The following is an 18054-nucleotide window of genomic DNA, read 5'->3' as shown; positions in this document are numbered from 1 at the left end:
GAAACCAGCCACATGCAGGAGGCTGGGGGACACCTGGGCGCACCGTCCTGGAAGCCATGGTGGCCACAGCCACTATGGGACTGAGCAGAGGACACAGTGACAGCCACAGCCAACCCAGGCAGGAAGAGTCCAAGTTGGAGCCCAGCGTTCTGGGCAACTTAGCAAGGCCCTGTCTCAAAAGCAAAGAATTTTTTTAAAGGCCCGGGGACACAGTTCAGTGCAGTAGCTCTGGGTTCAAACCCGAGAACCTAAAAACAGATTGCTAGATAATCCTGTGATAAATGTGATAATTCTGCAAACAGGTACTAATAATTTTTAAAGGGGGAAAAACCCCTAAATGACAGTTTTGTATCCAAGCTTTAGAGCCATATCTCCTATATTGGGCTGGGAGGCTGATACAGGAAGATGGCTGGCCAATTTGAGGCCAGCCTGGGTTACACAGTAAGACCTTGTCTTGGAAAAAACACCTAGTAACTCACATTAAACAACCAGAGAAAAGTGCTGAGCATGTAACTGAGTGTAAGCTTACCTCCAGTACAAGAAAAAGAAGCCTTCCATGCAGGAAGGCCAGGGAAGGAGGACAGGTTGTGGGTCTCATTTGCCCTGGGTTTCTCCAGTGGGAAAAGCACACAAATACGTCCTGAGTCCTTGGCACGGCTGCCCGAGCCTCGGTTACAGCACCCAGGCCAGGCAGCATCCCCGGCGCAGTCCAGCTCAAGCTCACCGAAGCCTTAACTTGCTGTAGGCTAACAGGGACCAGGACCCTTCTTCTGGTTGGCGCAAGTGGGGCTGCCAGGGTGCGTAGGGACTGGTGTGCTGCTTGCCACCTACCCTGCACCCCTGTGATCAGACCCACACCCCAAAAAAGTATTTTTTTGTTTTCTCAGGACTGGGGATTAAACCCAAGACCTCTGCACTAAGCTACATCTTTTTTTTTTTTTTTTTTTTTTTTTTAGGCAGGATTTTCACTATGCAGTTCAGGCTGGCCTTGAACACACTTTTGTAGCCCAGGGCGGCCTTGAACTTGCAGAGATCCTCCTGCCCCAGCCTCCCTAGTGCTGGGATTACAAGTATGTGTCACCAGTATGTGTTACTTTTTATTTTGAGATGATCACTAAATTGCTTGCTTGGGGCTGAAACTTGCAATTCTCCTGCCGCAGCCTCCCAAAGGGCTGAGGTTACAGTCATGTACCACCACACCAGGAAACCAAGAACTTTCTGCCCCAAATGCCAGCAGTGTTGAGGCTGTGTGGCTTTGGAGGAACTCGAGGAAAAATTAAAAGGAAGGAAGAGAGCTTGATTCAAATGATCTGGGCTTAAATTCCTGGGAGAAAAAGGGACTGTGGTGGCTGTCACCCAAAGCTGCATCCTCGGTAGGCCTGGGGACCACAGGTGGGGATTTCTCTCCAGTGCTGAGAAAGAGGAATTCAGGTCAAGTGCCTGCAACAAGCCACCCGCTCCCGTGTGTGAGGGAGAACTTTCGAGGTCTGGAAGCTCTCGGTTTATAAAAGGTGGGGGGTCTGGGAAGAGTGGCAGTGTTCAGAGGAATGAGATGAGGTGATAATGTGTCCTTTGAGTGGCTGGACTGGCAAGGGTATATACATGCTAGAGCTGCCCAGCTCCTCCTCAAAGGGATCAAGGCACTGCTCTTCAGTATTTCCGTTCATTAAAGAGTAGCAAGCTTTCCGCTTCCCCGAGGCTCACGGTACCACCGTCCAGAACACTTGTACAGGAGCTCTGTGCCTGTGTATTTACACACCCGCACATGCACTAGATTTAGCACACCTGTCCCAGTTTGTGGCCAGTCTTTCTAGCACCTTCTTTCCTCCCGGTTGAAATGCAATGTAAGGGTCTCACTATGAGACCACTATGAGACCAAGGGTCTCACTATGCAGTGCAGGCTGGCTTTGAACTCACTCTGTAGTCCACACTGACCTTGAACTGACTGTGATTTTCTTGCCTCAGCCTCAGGAGTGCTGAGCTTACAGAAGTGCGTACCATGCCCAGCAATCCCTCAACTTTTGGATACTGCCCTGTCCTGTAAACCAAAGTTCATCCCATGAGCCTCAGAGACTGAATACAGATCCCAGCCACATGTAAACACACACATAAAAAATACACACCAATCACCTGCTGTTTTCCTTTTGAAAGGAACCACAGGGGCCATGTTTATAGCCCTTCCAGGGTAAAGGGTGGATGCTAGCATATGCTGGACTTCTCGCCCTCTCAGGAGGCTGAAGCAGGAGGATCGCTGATTCAGGGCCAGCTTGGGCAACTTTGTGAGACCCTGTCTTAAAGTAAAATAAAAAGGGCTGTGGTGTGGCTCAGTGGTATGGTGCTTGCCTAACCATGCACAAAGCTGTGGGTTCAATCCCCCAAACTGCAAAAAAAAAAAAAAAAAAAAAAAAAATACATAAAACCAAACATACACACAGATTTCCTGAGAAAGCAATGGCTTTGAAACAGCTTTTAAAAGGAAGGAAAATGGGCAGGGATTTGGACATGACTTGAATTTAGCAGTGTCACTGTTTTGAAGACTCGACTTCCTGAAGGCAATACACAGTCCTCTTTATATATATACTTTCAATGCCCCCCGCCCAGGGGAGAGGCATACGTATACAACAGATGTTTTCCCGTCCATAAGCAATAGTGGGTGCAAGCAAATGAACATATCCCAGCTACAGCTGCGTAACCTCTAATGCCAGCACTCAGGAGGCTGAGACAAGAGAATCACAAATTTCAGTTTCACCATGACTATACTGCAAGACCCAATTTCAAAAAGCCAACCCACAAACAAAAAAATCCCTTGCCAATGAGAGTAGTGGCACACAGCTGTAATCCCAGCCTTTGGGAGGCAGGATGACAGCAAGTTTGATTCAGTCTGGGCAACTTAGCAAGATCCTACCTCAAAATGAAGAAGGGCTGGGGATGTGGCTGTGTTCTATAACCCCAGGAGTACCACCATACCAAGCAAAACAAACAAAAAAGCCCTTCCTCATCTAATCTCAGCTGACACATTCCAAAGTAGTCATGTCCAGCTCTTCCAATCGAATCTATGTCACCAGCTAACAGCGGGCCCCAGCTTGCAGTGTTAAATGGCTCTCCCCTCAGAGCCTGCAACCAAGAGCCCAAGGCACCAGCCAAGGGGGGCAGGGAGCACAGGGCCACGAAGTGACACTCTTATTCATAAAGACTGGGCACTGCATGCTCAGGAAATAGGTATGTTTAATATCTGTAGGTAAATCAGTGACACTTATTCCCATCAAAATTTTAAGTACAATCCAAGACTAAAAAGTCTTTCCAAGACTTTGGACCACAGACTTTTCCACTCCTGGAACTGAATTTCTTGAGCCAAGGAACTAGTCCAGTATAGAAATTTATGGCAACCTCCTCAAGAAGGGCAAAGGTGACAGGAAATTTCTGTATCTTCCAGCTTCTGATAGCAGAAAATCTGCCATAGTGGAAAAGCCTGTCCCGGCCATACCACCAGGTAACCCCCACACCAGATTTCTGAAGAGACTGTAGAATTTGAATAGTAAATCACTGAGACGTTGGTCCTACAGTTCGGTTTCTGTTTTTGAGACGGGGTCTCACAACGCTATCCAGGCAGCCTCAGACTCGCGATCCTCCTGCCTCAGCCTCCTGAGTGCTGTGTTTTCCAACGCGCCCTCATGCCGGGCTTCATGGTCCACAGACAGGAGATTGGGTGACAGTGATGTGGGGCACTTGTCCGGCGTGGGTGCTACCAGGTTGGTGCCTAGCAGCATGGGAGGGTAAAACCGCTGCTGGGCCTCAGGGTCACACAGTGCTGCAAGCACTCGTGGCAGTGGCTACAGGGGGCGGGGATGCTGCAGAAGTGCAGGTTTCTCTAGTTTAAAGCAGAGATTACCGCTTTCAACACTGTTTAGCCTAAGGGCACAGCGCAGTGGCGGAGCACATGTGCGCCAGGCCCTGGGCCCAATCTCCAACCTTATGACCGCTTGCTCAGTTACCCGGCCGCTCCTCCCAGCACCTAGCGCGCTCTGCTAAAGCGAGGCCACATGGCAGTGAGTCCGCGAAGAAGAGTTCGAAGAGCAGGGCTTAAAGTCCGGAGCACAGAACAGCGCCCTTTCCAAGGCCCCGCCTCCTCCCAGTTCCGTGGCGTGTGACCAGCAGCGGGCTGGCTGGCCCAGGCTCTCCTGGCCCTGGGTGCCTCGTCTGTGGCTTCTAGGTCCGGCCATGCTGCGAGCCCGGCTCCGAGGCCGCGAGTGCCAGCAGCCGCCGGCTCAGGAGTGCATTGTGCCGCCGCAGGTGCGCGATGACGTCCGCCTGCTTCTCCACCACTGCTTCTAGGTGCGAGGAGGTCCTGCAAAAGCCAGGAAGGGCGGCCGGGTCGCACTGCGCCCCAGTGGAAGGGCAGGTGCCCCAGTGGAAGGGCAGACCTGCGCTTGGCACACGAGTGTCACCTGCGCCGCAAACTGGGGAAGGCGACGTAGTGAGCTCAAGGCCGGCTTGAGACAGTGAGACCCTCTCAAAGGCCAAAAAATATCTTTAAATGTAAACACAATTCCCATATAGCAGTAACATTCTCATCTCTGAGTACATGCATGTAGATGCCAAGAAAGCCTTACATAGACTATAAACGTTTTAATGCCTTAAAAAAGTGCATGTGTGAAATGTTGGCTTTTATGTAAACCTCATAATTTAAAATTTAACATTTAAATGCAGTAGGTTACCATTTTCATTATCACCTAAATATAATGTATTGATCTAATATAGAAAATTAGGTTAATGTTAGAAATGAAAATTCACCATTCGCCTGTTCAGGCTTATATTAAGTGTTTCACATTTCTACCTTTAGCTTTACAAATGAATTCAAACCTAAATACTCCTACAACAGCACTCTATTGGTGTTTTCCTGGGATGGATAACATTACACTAATCTAATTGTGATGTTTTGAAGCTTCATAACTTAAATCCATTATAACATTATAGAATCTATAGTTCAGGATTCTGAGAAAGGCTTCAAAGAAACATTTTTTGTTGCTGCAATAATGCTATTTATATAGAGAACAAAAACCCCAACTTATCAAATACCAACCTAGTAAGTCTAATATATTCACTGAGCTATCTTTAGTATTTCTTCTAAAAAAACAGGTTCTGTTTATGTTAATGATAAAATTTCTATATAGAATCTTACTTCCTCAGTTTAGTTCCATTAAAATGTATGTTTTATTATTTCAAAGTACCTCAAAATCAACTATCACTCTGAAAATTTGCTTTACCCTAAGTTCTGGCTAGATCAAGCACTTCAGGTTTTACTATGGACTGTTTCTATAAAACTGCCATTGCTTCTAGCTTTTTTAAAAAATAAAATATGCTTTCACAACTTTCTATACTGTGTCTTAAGAAAAGTAAGGAGACACCTCCATAATTATGAGATCGCTGAAGCTGCGTGGGTTTTTCCTGGTGAGCCGATGACTATAAGGAGACGTGTGTGTACTGTTGGCCGTGTGAACAGCAGCGCAGTGAGGCCTGAAGCCCGAGTCTATCCAGATAATGTGCAACCAATTTTGACACCATGTTACAGATAAACAAGCACTGAAAAATAAGCCAAAGAACCACAGTATATTTTACCTTTAGCTTTTTGTAAACCATGCTTTGTAGATAACTTCAGTTTTACCAAAAGGCTGATATATTTCAGTATTTTGAAAACATCAGTATTAATTTTGAGTTAGCAGAGGTAACCTAACCAAGAATCATTATGTTTGGTACTAGGAAAGATACGTTTCAATAAAATTATTGAAATGCAAACAAAAAACCAGCCAAAAATACAGAAAAAAGCAAAGAAAGAGGCTACAACAGAAGCTGTGGAAATCAGTGTGTGCGTCCCACCTGACTCTGCTAACCACAGGCTGTGTGACCATGCAAGCAGGGCACCTGGCCTCCCTGTTCTTGGATGTTAATGCAGCAAGTATTTGCATTTAATATGGGCAAAGCACAAGCGGGCCTCTTACACCCCATTCTGCTGGGCAAAGTTAACTCACCAAAAATGCTGTTTTGTGACAAGTTTTAGGCCTTTTTTCTTGTTTTTGGTTTTGGATTCTTTTGGTACTGGAACTCAGACTAGCTAGGCTTTTCCCTTTGGTGTTGTGGGGAGGGCACTGGGAGAGCTCCACCGCCAAGCAGACTCCAGCACTGACCCGGCAGCCAAGGAGCTGCACCACAGCGGGGCTGGTGGAGGGGAAAGGGTACAGGGAGGGGACGGGGAGCAGCAGGCAATCTGCTGTGTGGGTTTTTTTTGAGACAGTGTCTCACTATGTAGTTTAAGCTGGCCTTGAACCCACTATGAGCCCAGGCTGGCCACGAACTCACAGTGATTCTCCTGCCTCGGCCTCCAAAGTGCTGGCATTACAGACATGTGCTAGCTCACCTGGCCCAGCTTCCCTTCCTCAAGAATGTGATTCTACCGTTTCTTGACTTCCCAGTTTCAGGAGCATCGGCAGACTTCTCATGCAAGATGAGGACCCACTCTCCTGCTTTCCCTGGTCCCTTACACACACGCACTCAGGTCCCCTCCTGGCTTCCTCTACATCCAGTAAACACCATCAGGATTTTGGGTTAAGTAGATGTTCACAGTCTACATTGCCACCCTCCATCACACACAGTAAGGCATTCTGTCTGGCATATCCATAATTACAGCACCGAGGAGCAGAGGCAGGAGGATCTCGAGTTCAAAGCCAGTCTGGACTGTACAGTGAGACTTTGTCTCAAAATCAACCAACTAAAACAAATGTAAAGGTCTGTTACTATACTTCAAATACAGCCTTCTCTTTCCTGAGATTAGTAACTGCCTCCTCACCTCATTTCCTTTTAGTTTATAGTAATTTCATTTTTCCCTCTGGTGTTGTGGGCAGGGATGGCTACCACTGAGCTGTATCTTTAGCCCTTTGTATTTTTCACACAATTGCCCAGGCTGGCCTCCAACTTGTGATCCTCCTGCCTCAGCCTCCGGCATGGCACCCATGTGTGAGCTGTGTGGCGTGTTGAATAACGGTGTTAGATCTAAGCTCTGCAGTGACAAGGATGACACTTCAGCCATCAGTCACCGTGGGAGAGCTCAGTACAAGCAGCAGCGGGGGCAGGCCTGATCTGTCAGTTCCAGGAGGAGCCAGCAGCCGCAGGCAGGCCAGGGCTGAATGTGATTCCTCGCACATCCACATCGCGCATGGCAGGGCCTCACCTGTGTGGGACCTGGTCTCCTCACAGCCGTAAACAAGTAAGCAAAGCACCTCAGGAGCTGCGGGGTGCGGGGGCAGCCAGCAAGCTGCAGGAGGAACCCTTCCCATTCCCCTGGCTGGCCCTACTCCTCCGCCGCACCTACCTGAATCCAGTCTCCGAGGGGACACCGTTGGGGAGAGAACAGATCTTTTCCTCTTCAAGTACATCAGGCTGTGGTTTGGCTCTGTTAAATTTCCTAATTTTCACTAAAATAGTAAAAGTCAGTATTAGTCCTCAGATTATCTAATTTTAGAAAGCAATTCCCATTTTCATTCATTCCAATGGCACTGTGTGTTCCTTTCCTACAAGTTAACCTGTGGGACTGGTTATCAGTTTAGACATTTCTGAGGCCTAGAAGCGGGTCATCCGTGGTGAGCATGTCCCCTAGCACAGGACCTAGAAAGTGCCCCTCACTGCCGCCCACTGTGGGTTCTCTTCCCCACCTGGTTTACACAGACCATCACAGGAAGCTGTTGCTGCCAGGATCAGAACTTCAAAGACCTCACTCTCCACATTACTTTAGTTTTCCTTTTAGATTTTTTGAGAGTCTCACTGTGTAGTCCAGGCTGGTCTCCAATGCATTGTGATTCTCCTGTCTCAGCCTCCCTAGATAAAGGTGTGTACCATTGCACCCAGCTATTTTGCTTTTAAATGTCAGACTTCTATTCTGATTGCCTTTGGAGAAGCAAAAGTAGGTGAGGTGGCACAGAGTTGGCAAAGTGGCCAGGTGCAGGTGTCTAGGGAGGACTGGGCAACTCAGCCCAGACAAGGACACTCATAACACAGCGGGCCCCGCTCCCGAGAGCCAAGGCTCCTCACCTGCATACAGGAGCAGCCAGGTCATCGAGCAGAGCAGCTCCAGGGTCAGCACCGCCAGGATGAGGGCGAGGTACAGTGTGCCAGGCCCAGGGAATGAGTGCTGTGCACCCAGCACCAGCAGCAGCGCCGCGTTGCCTGCGGGACAGAGCATCCTGCCTGAGAAGTGTGCACTGTGCTCTGGCCCCAGCCCTGGAAACGCTCGTGGTGGCAGGTGTGGCAGTGACAGAAATAAAGCCTTGGGGTCCCTAGGTGGCAGCCCGCTGTCTTTGTTCTAACCCGAGTTCACCCTTGTCAGTGACTCAGCGTGCAGCCCAAGAGGGAGGCCAGAAGGGCCCAGACATTTGAGTGGCCAGAGATCACAGATTTACATTCTTTAGTTTTTTTTCTCCATAATGAAAACTTTATTGAAAAACTGCCATCAAAATAGGATATCAATGCTGTGTGCCTTACAAAATCAAACTTAATTACATATCTTGGTAGGTTCATTACAATTACTGAGCTTATGCTACGGATTTCTGTGAAAAAACAAATTCAGGAAGTTGTTTAGATCGTTGGTGTTGCTTTCTTCTAAATGAGCAACCTTCTGTGAGTCTAGCCTTTCCGCCTGTAGGCTGGCACAAAGAACAACTCTCTGTGCATGCCTGAAAACCATGGTAATCTTGTAGCAACCTGGACATTTTACATCCATAAAATAAGAATTTGGACTTTGAACTAGCCTTTTCTTTTTATGTTTCTTCTTTTCCTCTTCCAAGGAAGGGTGTGGTAAATCTCTGGCCAAAGACATGGTGATCTCCCGCCAGCTGGCGAAAAGCTCAGACTCCGTTCTTTAGTTTTTGAGACAAGGTCTTACTTTATAGCCCAAGTTGGTCTCCAGGCAATCATCCTGCCTCAGCCTCCCAGGTGCTGGGATTACAGGTGTGCAACACTACACCCAACTGGCTTCATACAAGTGTAGCAGTGACTTCCAGCTGGGCCTGATGGTGCCTGTCTGTAATCCTAGCCTTCTGCGAGGCTGAAGCAGAACGATCACAAGTTCAAGGCCAGGTAGGCAACTTAGTGACTTAGCAAAATACTGTTTCAAAATTAATACTTTTATAAAGGGCAAGTGATTTAGCTCAGTGTGAAGGTCCTGGGTCCAATTTCCAGAACCACACACACAAAGTAAATCAATGAAAGACTCATTTTGGATCAGATCGCATCTTCCTGAGGAAATTGGTACAGCTTTTAGAAGTCTGCGCTGCAGCTTCTACAGCACCTTCAGCACCTTCAGCAGGGGGATCCCAGCAAGGCCCTAGAATCACATCTGGTCACTAGCCCTGCAGCCACCAGGACCACACCTCAGAGCACTCCGACTCCCATGGGGACGCATTCCTTTCCAAACAGTGCTGGGTGGCTGCACTGCCTAGGGTGGCACTGGGCTGGCCGGTGGGCACACACTCACCTCCCTGAGCCCCACCCAGCCTGCCTGCCAGCCCTTTGCTTTGTCTGTAGTTGCAGTATGCATGCATGCATGCATTTGGTGTTTTGAGACAGGGTCTCTCTAGGAACCCCTAGCTGGCTCAAACTTAGTGATCCTCCTGCCTTAGCCTCTGGAGTCCTGGGGTTACTTTTGAGGACTATTTGAGCTTCTGTTGTTTTGCCCTTTTACTCCAAAGAATGTCAGGAAAGGTTGAGAGGCAGAAGTGATACCTACAGCATCTTATCACAGAATTCCCTGAAACTCACTAACATACTATTTATCTAAATCTGACCTAGGGGGAAACAATGCTTAGTCTCCTCCGGTCTTTTTTTTCTGATAGAAGGATCCTGGGGATTGGACCTGAGGCCTTAGCACTGAGCTATATACTCAAGGTCTCAGTAAATTGCTAAACTGTCCAGGTGGAGCTCCACTTTTCCACCCTCCTGCTTCAACCTCCCCGGGTACTGAGACCACAGGCTGCACCTCGGGGGCCAGCTTTTCTTATCTTTCCTGATGGAGAAAGAATGACGTAAGCCAAGAAGTCCTGTTTACACAGGCTATCAAAATGTCACCTAGCTCCACATGACGTGGTGGTACATTTCTGCAGTCCCACATTCAGGGAGGCAGAGGCAGGAAGATCTCACCTTAGAGTCAAAAAACAAAGGGTTAGTGATGTAGTTCAGTGGTAGAGGACCACTGGGTTTAATACCTGGTCCAGAAAAAAAGAAATCCACAAAAGCCTCACCCTGCAGAGGCCAGTCTCACCAGTGCTGGCATAGCATATTAGCGTCACTGAAAGACTATTCTCAAATGCATTTCATAAGCAATACAAAGTTTCACCACACATTTGGGGGAAAAGCACTATGGGGGGGAATCTGCACCGATATGAAACAACTTTATTTTTATGTTTTTGGTTTTTTAAAACAGGGTCTTGCTACTGTGTTGTTCAGTCCGGGATGGACTTGAACATACTTTGTAGCCCAGGCTGCTCTGAAACTTGGCATCCTCCTGCCTCAGCCTCCTGAGTGCTGGGATTATAGGTGTGTGCCACCGTGCTGGGTGTCAGTTTAGTTTCATAAATGCAGACACAGCTCATCTCCTTCTATTAGTCATTTTAAAAGACCCTTGAAGCTCACAGAATACTCACTGCCCACTAAGCAGGCAGTGCAACAACAAGGAGCCCAAGATCCCCCAGGGTCCCCCAAAGTAGTCTGTCACCTCTCACAGTGAGACCCAGAATCTCGCCCAGGACCCTGGACCTCTCTACCACCAAAAAGGGAAAACCACACCTATGCCACACGGGAAAGAGCAGGGAGGCCGGGAGGCCCGCGTCACCATGGATTTATCACCTGTGATTGGAGCTGGGGGCGGGGATGGGGACACAGGTGCTGCACGAAGGCCCCCCAGCTCAGCATGTGTACACATAGAGCGACTCCCTGGGCCCCACCTTCAAGCACTGAGCACACTGGGGGAGGGGGAAGACAGCCCCCGGGGCCCCATTTGAGCTGCCCTTGGGCGTTCTCCTCCTTTGGCTTACTGGTACAGGGGGGAGCCCAGGTCCTTTACTCGCATAGCTGCAGCGCTCTTTGCTTTTTTTTTTTTTTTTTTTTTTGAAACAGAGTCTCTGTAGCCCAGGCTGGTCTGCAACTCACAGGGATACTCCTGCCTCAGTCTACCAGGTGCTAGGAGTACAGGTGCACCCTTTCTACTTAAAAAAATTCTTTTTTTAAATTTTGAGACCGAGTCTCACTGAGTCACTAAACTGCCTACGTGGGGCCAGAACTTGTCATCCTCCTGCCTCAGCCTTCAGGAGTGTTAGTATCACAGGCATGTGCCACCATGCTTTTTTTTCCCCCTAATAAGACAAAAAAAAAAAAAAAAAAAGAAAGAAAGAAAGAAAGACAGAAAATAGAAACCAGCTAAATAGCTGCCCCAAGTCCCTTTGATTTTCTGAATGCTTCCTTCAGCAACATAAACGTGATACCATCTGTGATTAAAAGTTCAACTGTTAAAAAGCAGGTCATTAAAAGTCATGCAATCAACAAGCATCTGAAAATGCAGACTTTGGGCAGGTAAATCTCAAACAATGGCCAAGTCCGGGGGCCCACACCTGACATCCCAGCACTCAAGAGGCTGAGGGAGAAGGGTCGTGTGAGTTTAAGACGAGCCTAAACCACACAGTAAGGCCCTGTCTCAAAAACACAAAGACAAAACCCCCCACAGTGAAATATCAGACCACCTCTTTGTGTGGGGGGGCTCTTTTTGAGACAGGGTTTCACTATGCAGTTCAGGTTGGCCTCAAACTCACTCTCAACCTTCCGAGTGCTAGGGTGACAGGCGTGCAACACCAGGCCTGGCCTGAGACAATCTCTTTATGGGCCTCAGAAATTCTTTCTAGCCAAGCAAGGTGCATATCTTTCTACAGTCCCGGCTTCTTGAAAGACTGAGGCAGGAGAATTCCAAGTTCAAGACCAGTCTGGGCAACCTAGCACAAGACCTTGCCTCAAAATAAAAATAAAAAGGCTAACTTGGCAACCCACTAGGAAGCCCTTCTGTCTCTCTCAGATAGAAGCTTTTTTTTGTTGTTGTTCTAGGGATTAAACTCATAACCTTGTACTCGCCAGGCAGGCACTTATGCTGCTGAGCCAAATCTCCAGCAGACAGAAGCTGTCTTTCCTCAATAAACACATTCTGCTCTGAAAAAACAAACAAAAAAATCAAGAATAACTCAGTGCTCCACGAGTTCCATCTCCAGGACCACAAAAACCAAAACAATTTCTAAAAAGAAAACAGAACGACTTCCAGACCATCAGCTGAGAAACTGAACGTTTCTTTGGTCCCCAGTCAGACAGGCTCTGTCAGCACCAGTTTCCACTTTCACCCTGGCTTCCAGTGACACCTGCTGGCCACAGTGGAGCACTACACATCTGCGCACACCGCGGGAACCAAGCCAAAAAACCCAAACCAAACAAACAAAGCCCCTAAAACCAACACCCCCCCACCCCTTTTTTGTCTTGCAGGCTATTTGTGGTGAGCAGCATTCCCTGGGCCTTTTTAAATTCTGAGACAAAGTCTCATTAAGCTGCTTAGGCTGGCCTGGAACTTGGGGCCCTCCTGCCTCAGCCTCTCAGAATGCTGAGATCACGGGTGTGCACCACAACACCAGGCTCAAAGTGCCAAACATCAACAGCACTTCAGTTTCCTTCAGATCAGTAAACCTGTTACCAGCAAAAGGGAGGGGGTTGTGGTGCAGGTCGGTAAGAGAGTATACTTAGCAAAAAAGCAAAACACGCCAGGCATGGTGGTGCAGACCTGTACTCTCAGCACTCAAGAGGCTGGGGCAGGAGAAGCGCCATGAATTCAAGCCCAGCCTGGGCAACATAAGTGAGTTCAAGGCCAGCCTGACCTGCATAGTGAGACCCTGTCTCAAAACAAAAAGACCACAAGGTGAGGTGGCCTCCACTTCCCATAGGGACACACAGAGAATTCAGAATAGACACAGATTTCAAGTGAAAAATTAAAGCCTATGATTAGTAGGCCTTTATATATCACATATTGTAAGAAAAGCTTCAAGATTTTCAAGTAATCCAAATTTTAGTAGCCACAAACACACACCCTTCTCCCTAAAATGAGGGAGTACATTTTGATTACAGAATCAAATTTGTGGGGCATGGTGGTGCGCGCTTATAATCCCAGGACTTGGGAGGCTGAGGCAACAGGACCCATAAGCGTTCAAGGCCAGCATGAATTACATAACAAGACCCTATCTCAAAAAAAAAAAAAAAAACCCAAAACAATAAAAAAAATGTCAAAACTTTGGCTAGGTATAGTGGCACACTTTTCATCCCAGCACTTGGGAGGCTGAGGCAGGAGGATCTGGAGTTCAAGGCCAACCTGGGCTACAGAGCTATTTAGAGGACAGTGTGGACTACTCACAAGACCCTGTTTCCAGGCAACACCCAAGCACTTCTTGCATCCCTGCTGTCACCGGGCAGCACCCCACTCACCTGCAGAGTGCGTGAGCAGGGCCAGCGACTTCAGCGGCCTTGTGGCACGGTCGATGTGGCTGTAGCCGCGGCCCCGCACCCTGTCATGATGATGCTGGAGGTAGCGCTCGAGCAGCAGGTGCAGGAGCCACAGCGCCACCTTGCCCAAGACAATGACGCTCTGCGCCTTCAGTGGGCTGGTGTAGTTCCCTGGGCACCTGTCTTCCTTTGGGTCGGGGTATGAGCAAAGCATACCTGTTAAAAACGCCAAGACCACAAACAGCACCTGGGAGAGAGGGAGCGGCCTGCTCAGTACAGCGTGTGCCGGAAAGAAACCACCGTCACTGACACCTAAGAAAGTACTCTCTTTATTTAAGGTAGTGTCTATGCAGTTTGGGCTGGCCTTGAACTCAGAAATACTCCTGCCTCAGATTCCCAAGTGCTGGCATTTCCAGGTGCATCACCACGCCCAGCCATGGTTCCACATTTCCAAAAACATCATCTGGCACGGGTGGCTCAGCGGCACAGACTGTGTCTGGCAGGTGTGAGGCCCTGGGCTCCATCCACCACCACTACCACCCTCACTCCCATGCCTTAGGGAGAGGGGGAAGCAGGCATGGTGCCCCCACCGTCCCTCATGGGAGGCTGAGGCAGGTGATGGAAGTTTGAGGTCAGCATAGGCAACAACTACGTGCTTCTCCACAGAAACCAGAAAGGGCCGGGGCTGCAGCCAGTGACACATGCCCTGGCAGCCACCACACTCACATGGATGAGCAGGAGCAGAACAGCCATGAGCGCCGTGGGCAGGGGCTGGAAGCTGGGGCTAAAGTGAGCCTGCAGGGAGTGGTGCGGGGGCAGCCGGGTATCCAGCAGTGGGTCCTCTTCGATACTCTGCACCAGGTCCAGGGAACCCTGAGGGCGAAACACCCAAGTCAGTTGGCTATCATGATGTGGGCTGTCATTCCAGCACTCAGGAGGCTGAGGCAGGAGGATCCCTGGGGTTCAAGGCCAGCCTGAATTACAAAGGAAGAACCCCTACCAACACCACCAAAGAAAACAAAACCCCTGAGGTTACAGTCATACTTTCCAGCAGATATTTCTAAGAAACCTCTAAAGCTTTTTAGCCAGCTACAGTGGCGCACACTTGTAGTGCCAGCACTTGGGAGGCTGAGGCACAAAGACTACTGCAAGTTCAATGCCAGCCTGTACTATACAGTGAGTTCAAAACCAGATGGAACTACATAGCGAGCCTGAAGCTTTCTAAATAGTGAAAAGAGACCCAGCAGAGTCAGGAGAAAAAGCAGCATCCTCTTCCGCCACACCTTCCTTGCTCTGACTGCTTTTGCTGTCTTTTGCTGCCTTGAAGTGTTACCCTGTGCCATGCCACCCTGCCTTGGAGCCAGCTGATTATGAACTGAAGCCTCCACAAACAGTAAGCTAAATAAACTTTTCCTTCCTTAACTTTGGGTGTCAGATATTTCGTTCCAGCAACGAGAAAAAACTAACCATGATAAGCAGCAACGGAACATAACTTCGAGTAAAGCTAGTTTGAAAAATAATACTCTCCTCTAGATAACTTCTGTATATAACTTTGCAGAAATGAGTATTAAAACAGAGGAAATCCTAATCTCATTATTTCTATAATTCACAAGCAAGGTGATATTGAGACATAAGCAAACCACTTCTGCTCTCAAAACCCAAGTATGGCTTGATTTGACTTTAATTATACAGTTGAAAATGATTTTTGAGACAGGATCTCTATGTAGTTAAAGTTGGCCTTGAACTCATAATCCTCCTGCCTCAGCCTCCCACGTGCTGGGTTTACAGGTGTGCTTGCTATTCTCCTGTTCTACTCTATTCTATTTATCCTATTCAATAGTCGTGCTAGTCTATATTCTCGCTTGCTATGCTATATTCTAGCCTGCGCACTTCTGAATCAGTTTCAAATGACTCAAGAGAAGTATTATTTACTTTTTCCAAGCCAGGTTTTTCCCTTGTTTGCCCTAGTGCTGGGGATGGGGCAGACAGCCTGAAGCTACCAGATACTCCACGGCTGGGGCACAACCAGGTCCCTCATTTCCACCATCCTTAACTCCTACTGCAGCGGAAGCTGCCAGTTCTGCCCGCAGCCTCTGCCCTCTCCTGTGACAGCCCACATGTCCTTCAGGGACCCCTGTCTGGTGGGCGCTGTCTTAAGGTACCTCTCCTTCTTGGGGAGCATTCACGGGGTCTAGGGAGTGGAGGACAACATCCTGCTGGGCAGAGTTACTCCACAGTCCTGTTCGTCTCTGATCAGACCTGAGCTCACTGCAAACAACCGCCCTTGCGCAAGGGTGTGGCTCTGAGCCACACAAGACCAGCATTTTCAGCTTCCTAGCAAGTGCTAGAAACCCTATGCACACCCCAAGCAGATGCCTCCCTCAGACCTACAGTAACGCGCTGGTCCTGCTGGGGATGCACTACTTTCACACTGCCTGATCCCAGAAAGTTCCACCATTGTATTCCTAAAGGAAAAGCACAATCCCTGCCTGGCAAGCGTGAGGTTCTGAGTTTGATTCCAGGTATCAAAAAAACAAACACCGGAGCTGTTTGTTGCGCTGGCTTTTTCAGGATCATAAATCTGTTTCTTTATTAACCCAAAACAGCACTTTATGTTAACTGTCAAGTTCTCATTTCTAGGGACCAAGAATTTTATTATGTGCCAGTGTATAACCCAGTTAATTCTGGGCACAAATACTTAATTCCCGGGACGCAACCTTCAGAAATTCACGGACGCGCGATGCTGCCATTGCTCCATCACTCCACACCGTATCCCCTGGGCGATGGCTTTTCAGCAGCCCACTCCAGGGCCCCAGGTGTTCAGTCCCCACCCCGCCCCCAGCCGGGCCGAGGTTCCCAGCAGCACGTGACGACTCTCAGAGCTGCGTTTCCGGCAGCGACAGGGACAGGCCTGGGAGCCGCGCCCAGCGCGGGGCGGAGGAGCAAGGCCGCGTCCGCGCCGCAGGACGCTCAGACTGCGCGCCACCTCCAGGCCACCCGGGCTCCCCGGCGAGCGCAGGCCCCACGCTGCCGGCCCGCCCCGTCACCTCGGCACTGGCGTCCTCCATCCGGGCCCGCGCCGCCATCTCCCGACGCGCCGCACGCGCGACCCCGGCAGCGCGACCCCGTCACCTGCATGCTCCGCCTGCCGCCAGGCCCCGCCCAGCCCCCCACCCACCGGGCCCCGCCCCAAGGTCCGCCGATTGGCTGAGGCAAAGGAAGGGGAGTGTCCGCTCTGAAAGAGCCGTGGGCCACTCCATCCCCCTACACCTGTCCCCGTACCCGGCTCAACCTGTGGAGACTGCGGGGTGGGGCGCTGCCCTAGCCCTCGGGACTGAACTATGGCGGCTGCCACTTGCTTTTGCTCAAAACACAAACTTCCGTCCCACCTCGCTAGCCTTGGTTGGCCCCAACGGCCTTGTGCTCAGGAGAAGCTGCGGTAATGGCCTGCTCCACCAGCAGAGGGAGCGCGAGCACACAGATTCCAGTTTCAGTCAGGGAACAGCAGTTCAGTATTTTTAGGACTTTCATTCCTTTTTAAGTGGAATTTTTAAAAGTTAAGTGATTTTTTTCTGGTAATATATAATGGTTGTGCAGTCATACAAGGAAAGTGAAGATTTATGTTGCTACCAGTCCCAGAAGAGGACGCTGATACCAGGTGGAGCATATTATATACACTTTCGTCCTTTTACTTTTTCGAAAAAAATTTTTTGAACCCAGGACTTGTTATGTAGTGCAAGCTGGCCGCGAATTTGCTGTGTAGCCCTGGCTGGTCTTGAACTCGTAGTGATCCTCTTGCCTCAGCCTCCCAGGTGTTGAGATTACAGGTGTACACCGTGTCTGGCCACCTCCAGCTTTTATTATAATGCTTTGTCTTATATACTTCTCCCTTTTTGCTGGGATGACCTAACACTCAAAACGAAGCTAGGAAAGATTTATTTAGCTCATAATTTGTGGAGGTTTCAGTCTTTCCTAGGCTGGCTCCAAGGCAGGACGGCACATGGCAGAAGATAGCAAAAGCAGTAAGAGCAAAAGGGGAGGAGAGAAGAGAGCCAGCCGCTTTTCCTCCCTTATGTGTATGCAGTCTGTTGGCCCCAGAGCAGCTGTAGCCCTCACACCCTTAATCCTAGCATTGAACCATGAATCAGTCACAGACCTTAGAAGCTCATCCCCATGACTGCATGAGGCTTTGGGGAGACATCCAGGCACAAACAATGACATGTTTCTTTTTTATTAACACAGAACATAGTGTGACCTTGTGAATGAGGTTAGTGAAATAACCTCGATATACTCGATGTCAGTAAAGCAAAAGATCATGTAAGGCTCCCCATGACCTTACAGCCCTATGATTTTTCAAGAGCCCTTTGTGGACCACATCCTGTTCCAAAGATCATCAAGTCTTCAGAAATGTTGAAATGTTTGTTGTTAATATTATGCAACAAGTGCTCTGTGGGTACCTGTTTCTACCCTTCCCCTTTTTAAGGGACAGGG

At 49.0% G+C, this 18054-nt stretch overlaps 1 protein-coding gene and 1 pseudogene across 3 annotated transcripts in view; both read right to left on the bottom strand.

Moving 5' to 3' along the window:
• Positions 1-16742, bottom strand: part of Tmem192 (transmembrane protein 192) — a 53368-nt gene extending 36626 nt beyond the window's left edge. Inside the window, exons 1-6 of one of the 3 annotated variants that reach the window (XM_005008093.4) lie at positions 16611-16742; positions 14290-14436; positions 13546-13810; positions 8080-8214; positions 7364-7466; positions 2453-4345 (exon numbers count right to left, since the gene is read on the bottom strand). In XM_005008093.4, coding sequence (XP_005008150.1) covers positions 4207-4345; positions 7364-7466; positions 8080-8214; positions 13546-13810; positions 14290-14436; positions 16611-16649 — 828 coding nt within the window. In that variant the 5' untranslated portion in view covers positions 16650-16742 and the 3' untranslated portion in view covers positions 2453-4206. Of the gene's footprint in view, positions 1-2452; positions 4346-7363; positions 7467-8079; positions 8215-13545; positions 13811-14289; positions 14437-16280; positions 16581-16610 lie in introns of those variants that run through there. The other 2 variants (XM_063234802.1, XM_063234803.1) reach the window with 2 other exon arrangements.
• Positions 8221-12063, bottom strand: LOC101788714 (small ribosomal subunit protein eS27-like; annotated as a pseudogene).
• Positions 16743-18054: the final 1312 nt, after the last annotated feature.

Source organism: Cavia porcellus, unplaced genomic scaffold, assembly GCF_034190915.1.
Source record: "Cavia porcellus strain 051 isolate PalLab524CR breed Dunkin Hartley unplaced genomic scaffold, mCavPor4.1 scaffold_24, whole genome shotgun sequence".
In the NCBI taxonomy this organism is placed as follows: domain Eukaryota; kingdom Metazoa; phylum Chordata; class Mammalia; order Rodentia; family Caviidae; genus Cavia; species Cavia porcellus.
The sequence above is the reverse complement of the archived record's forward strand: the minus strand, read 5'-3'. Positions and strand labels throughout refer to the sequence as shown.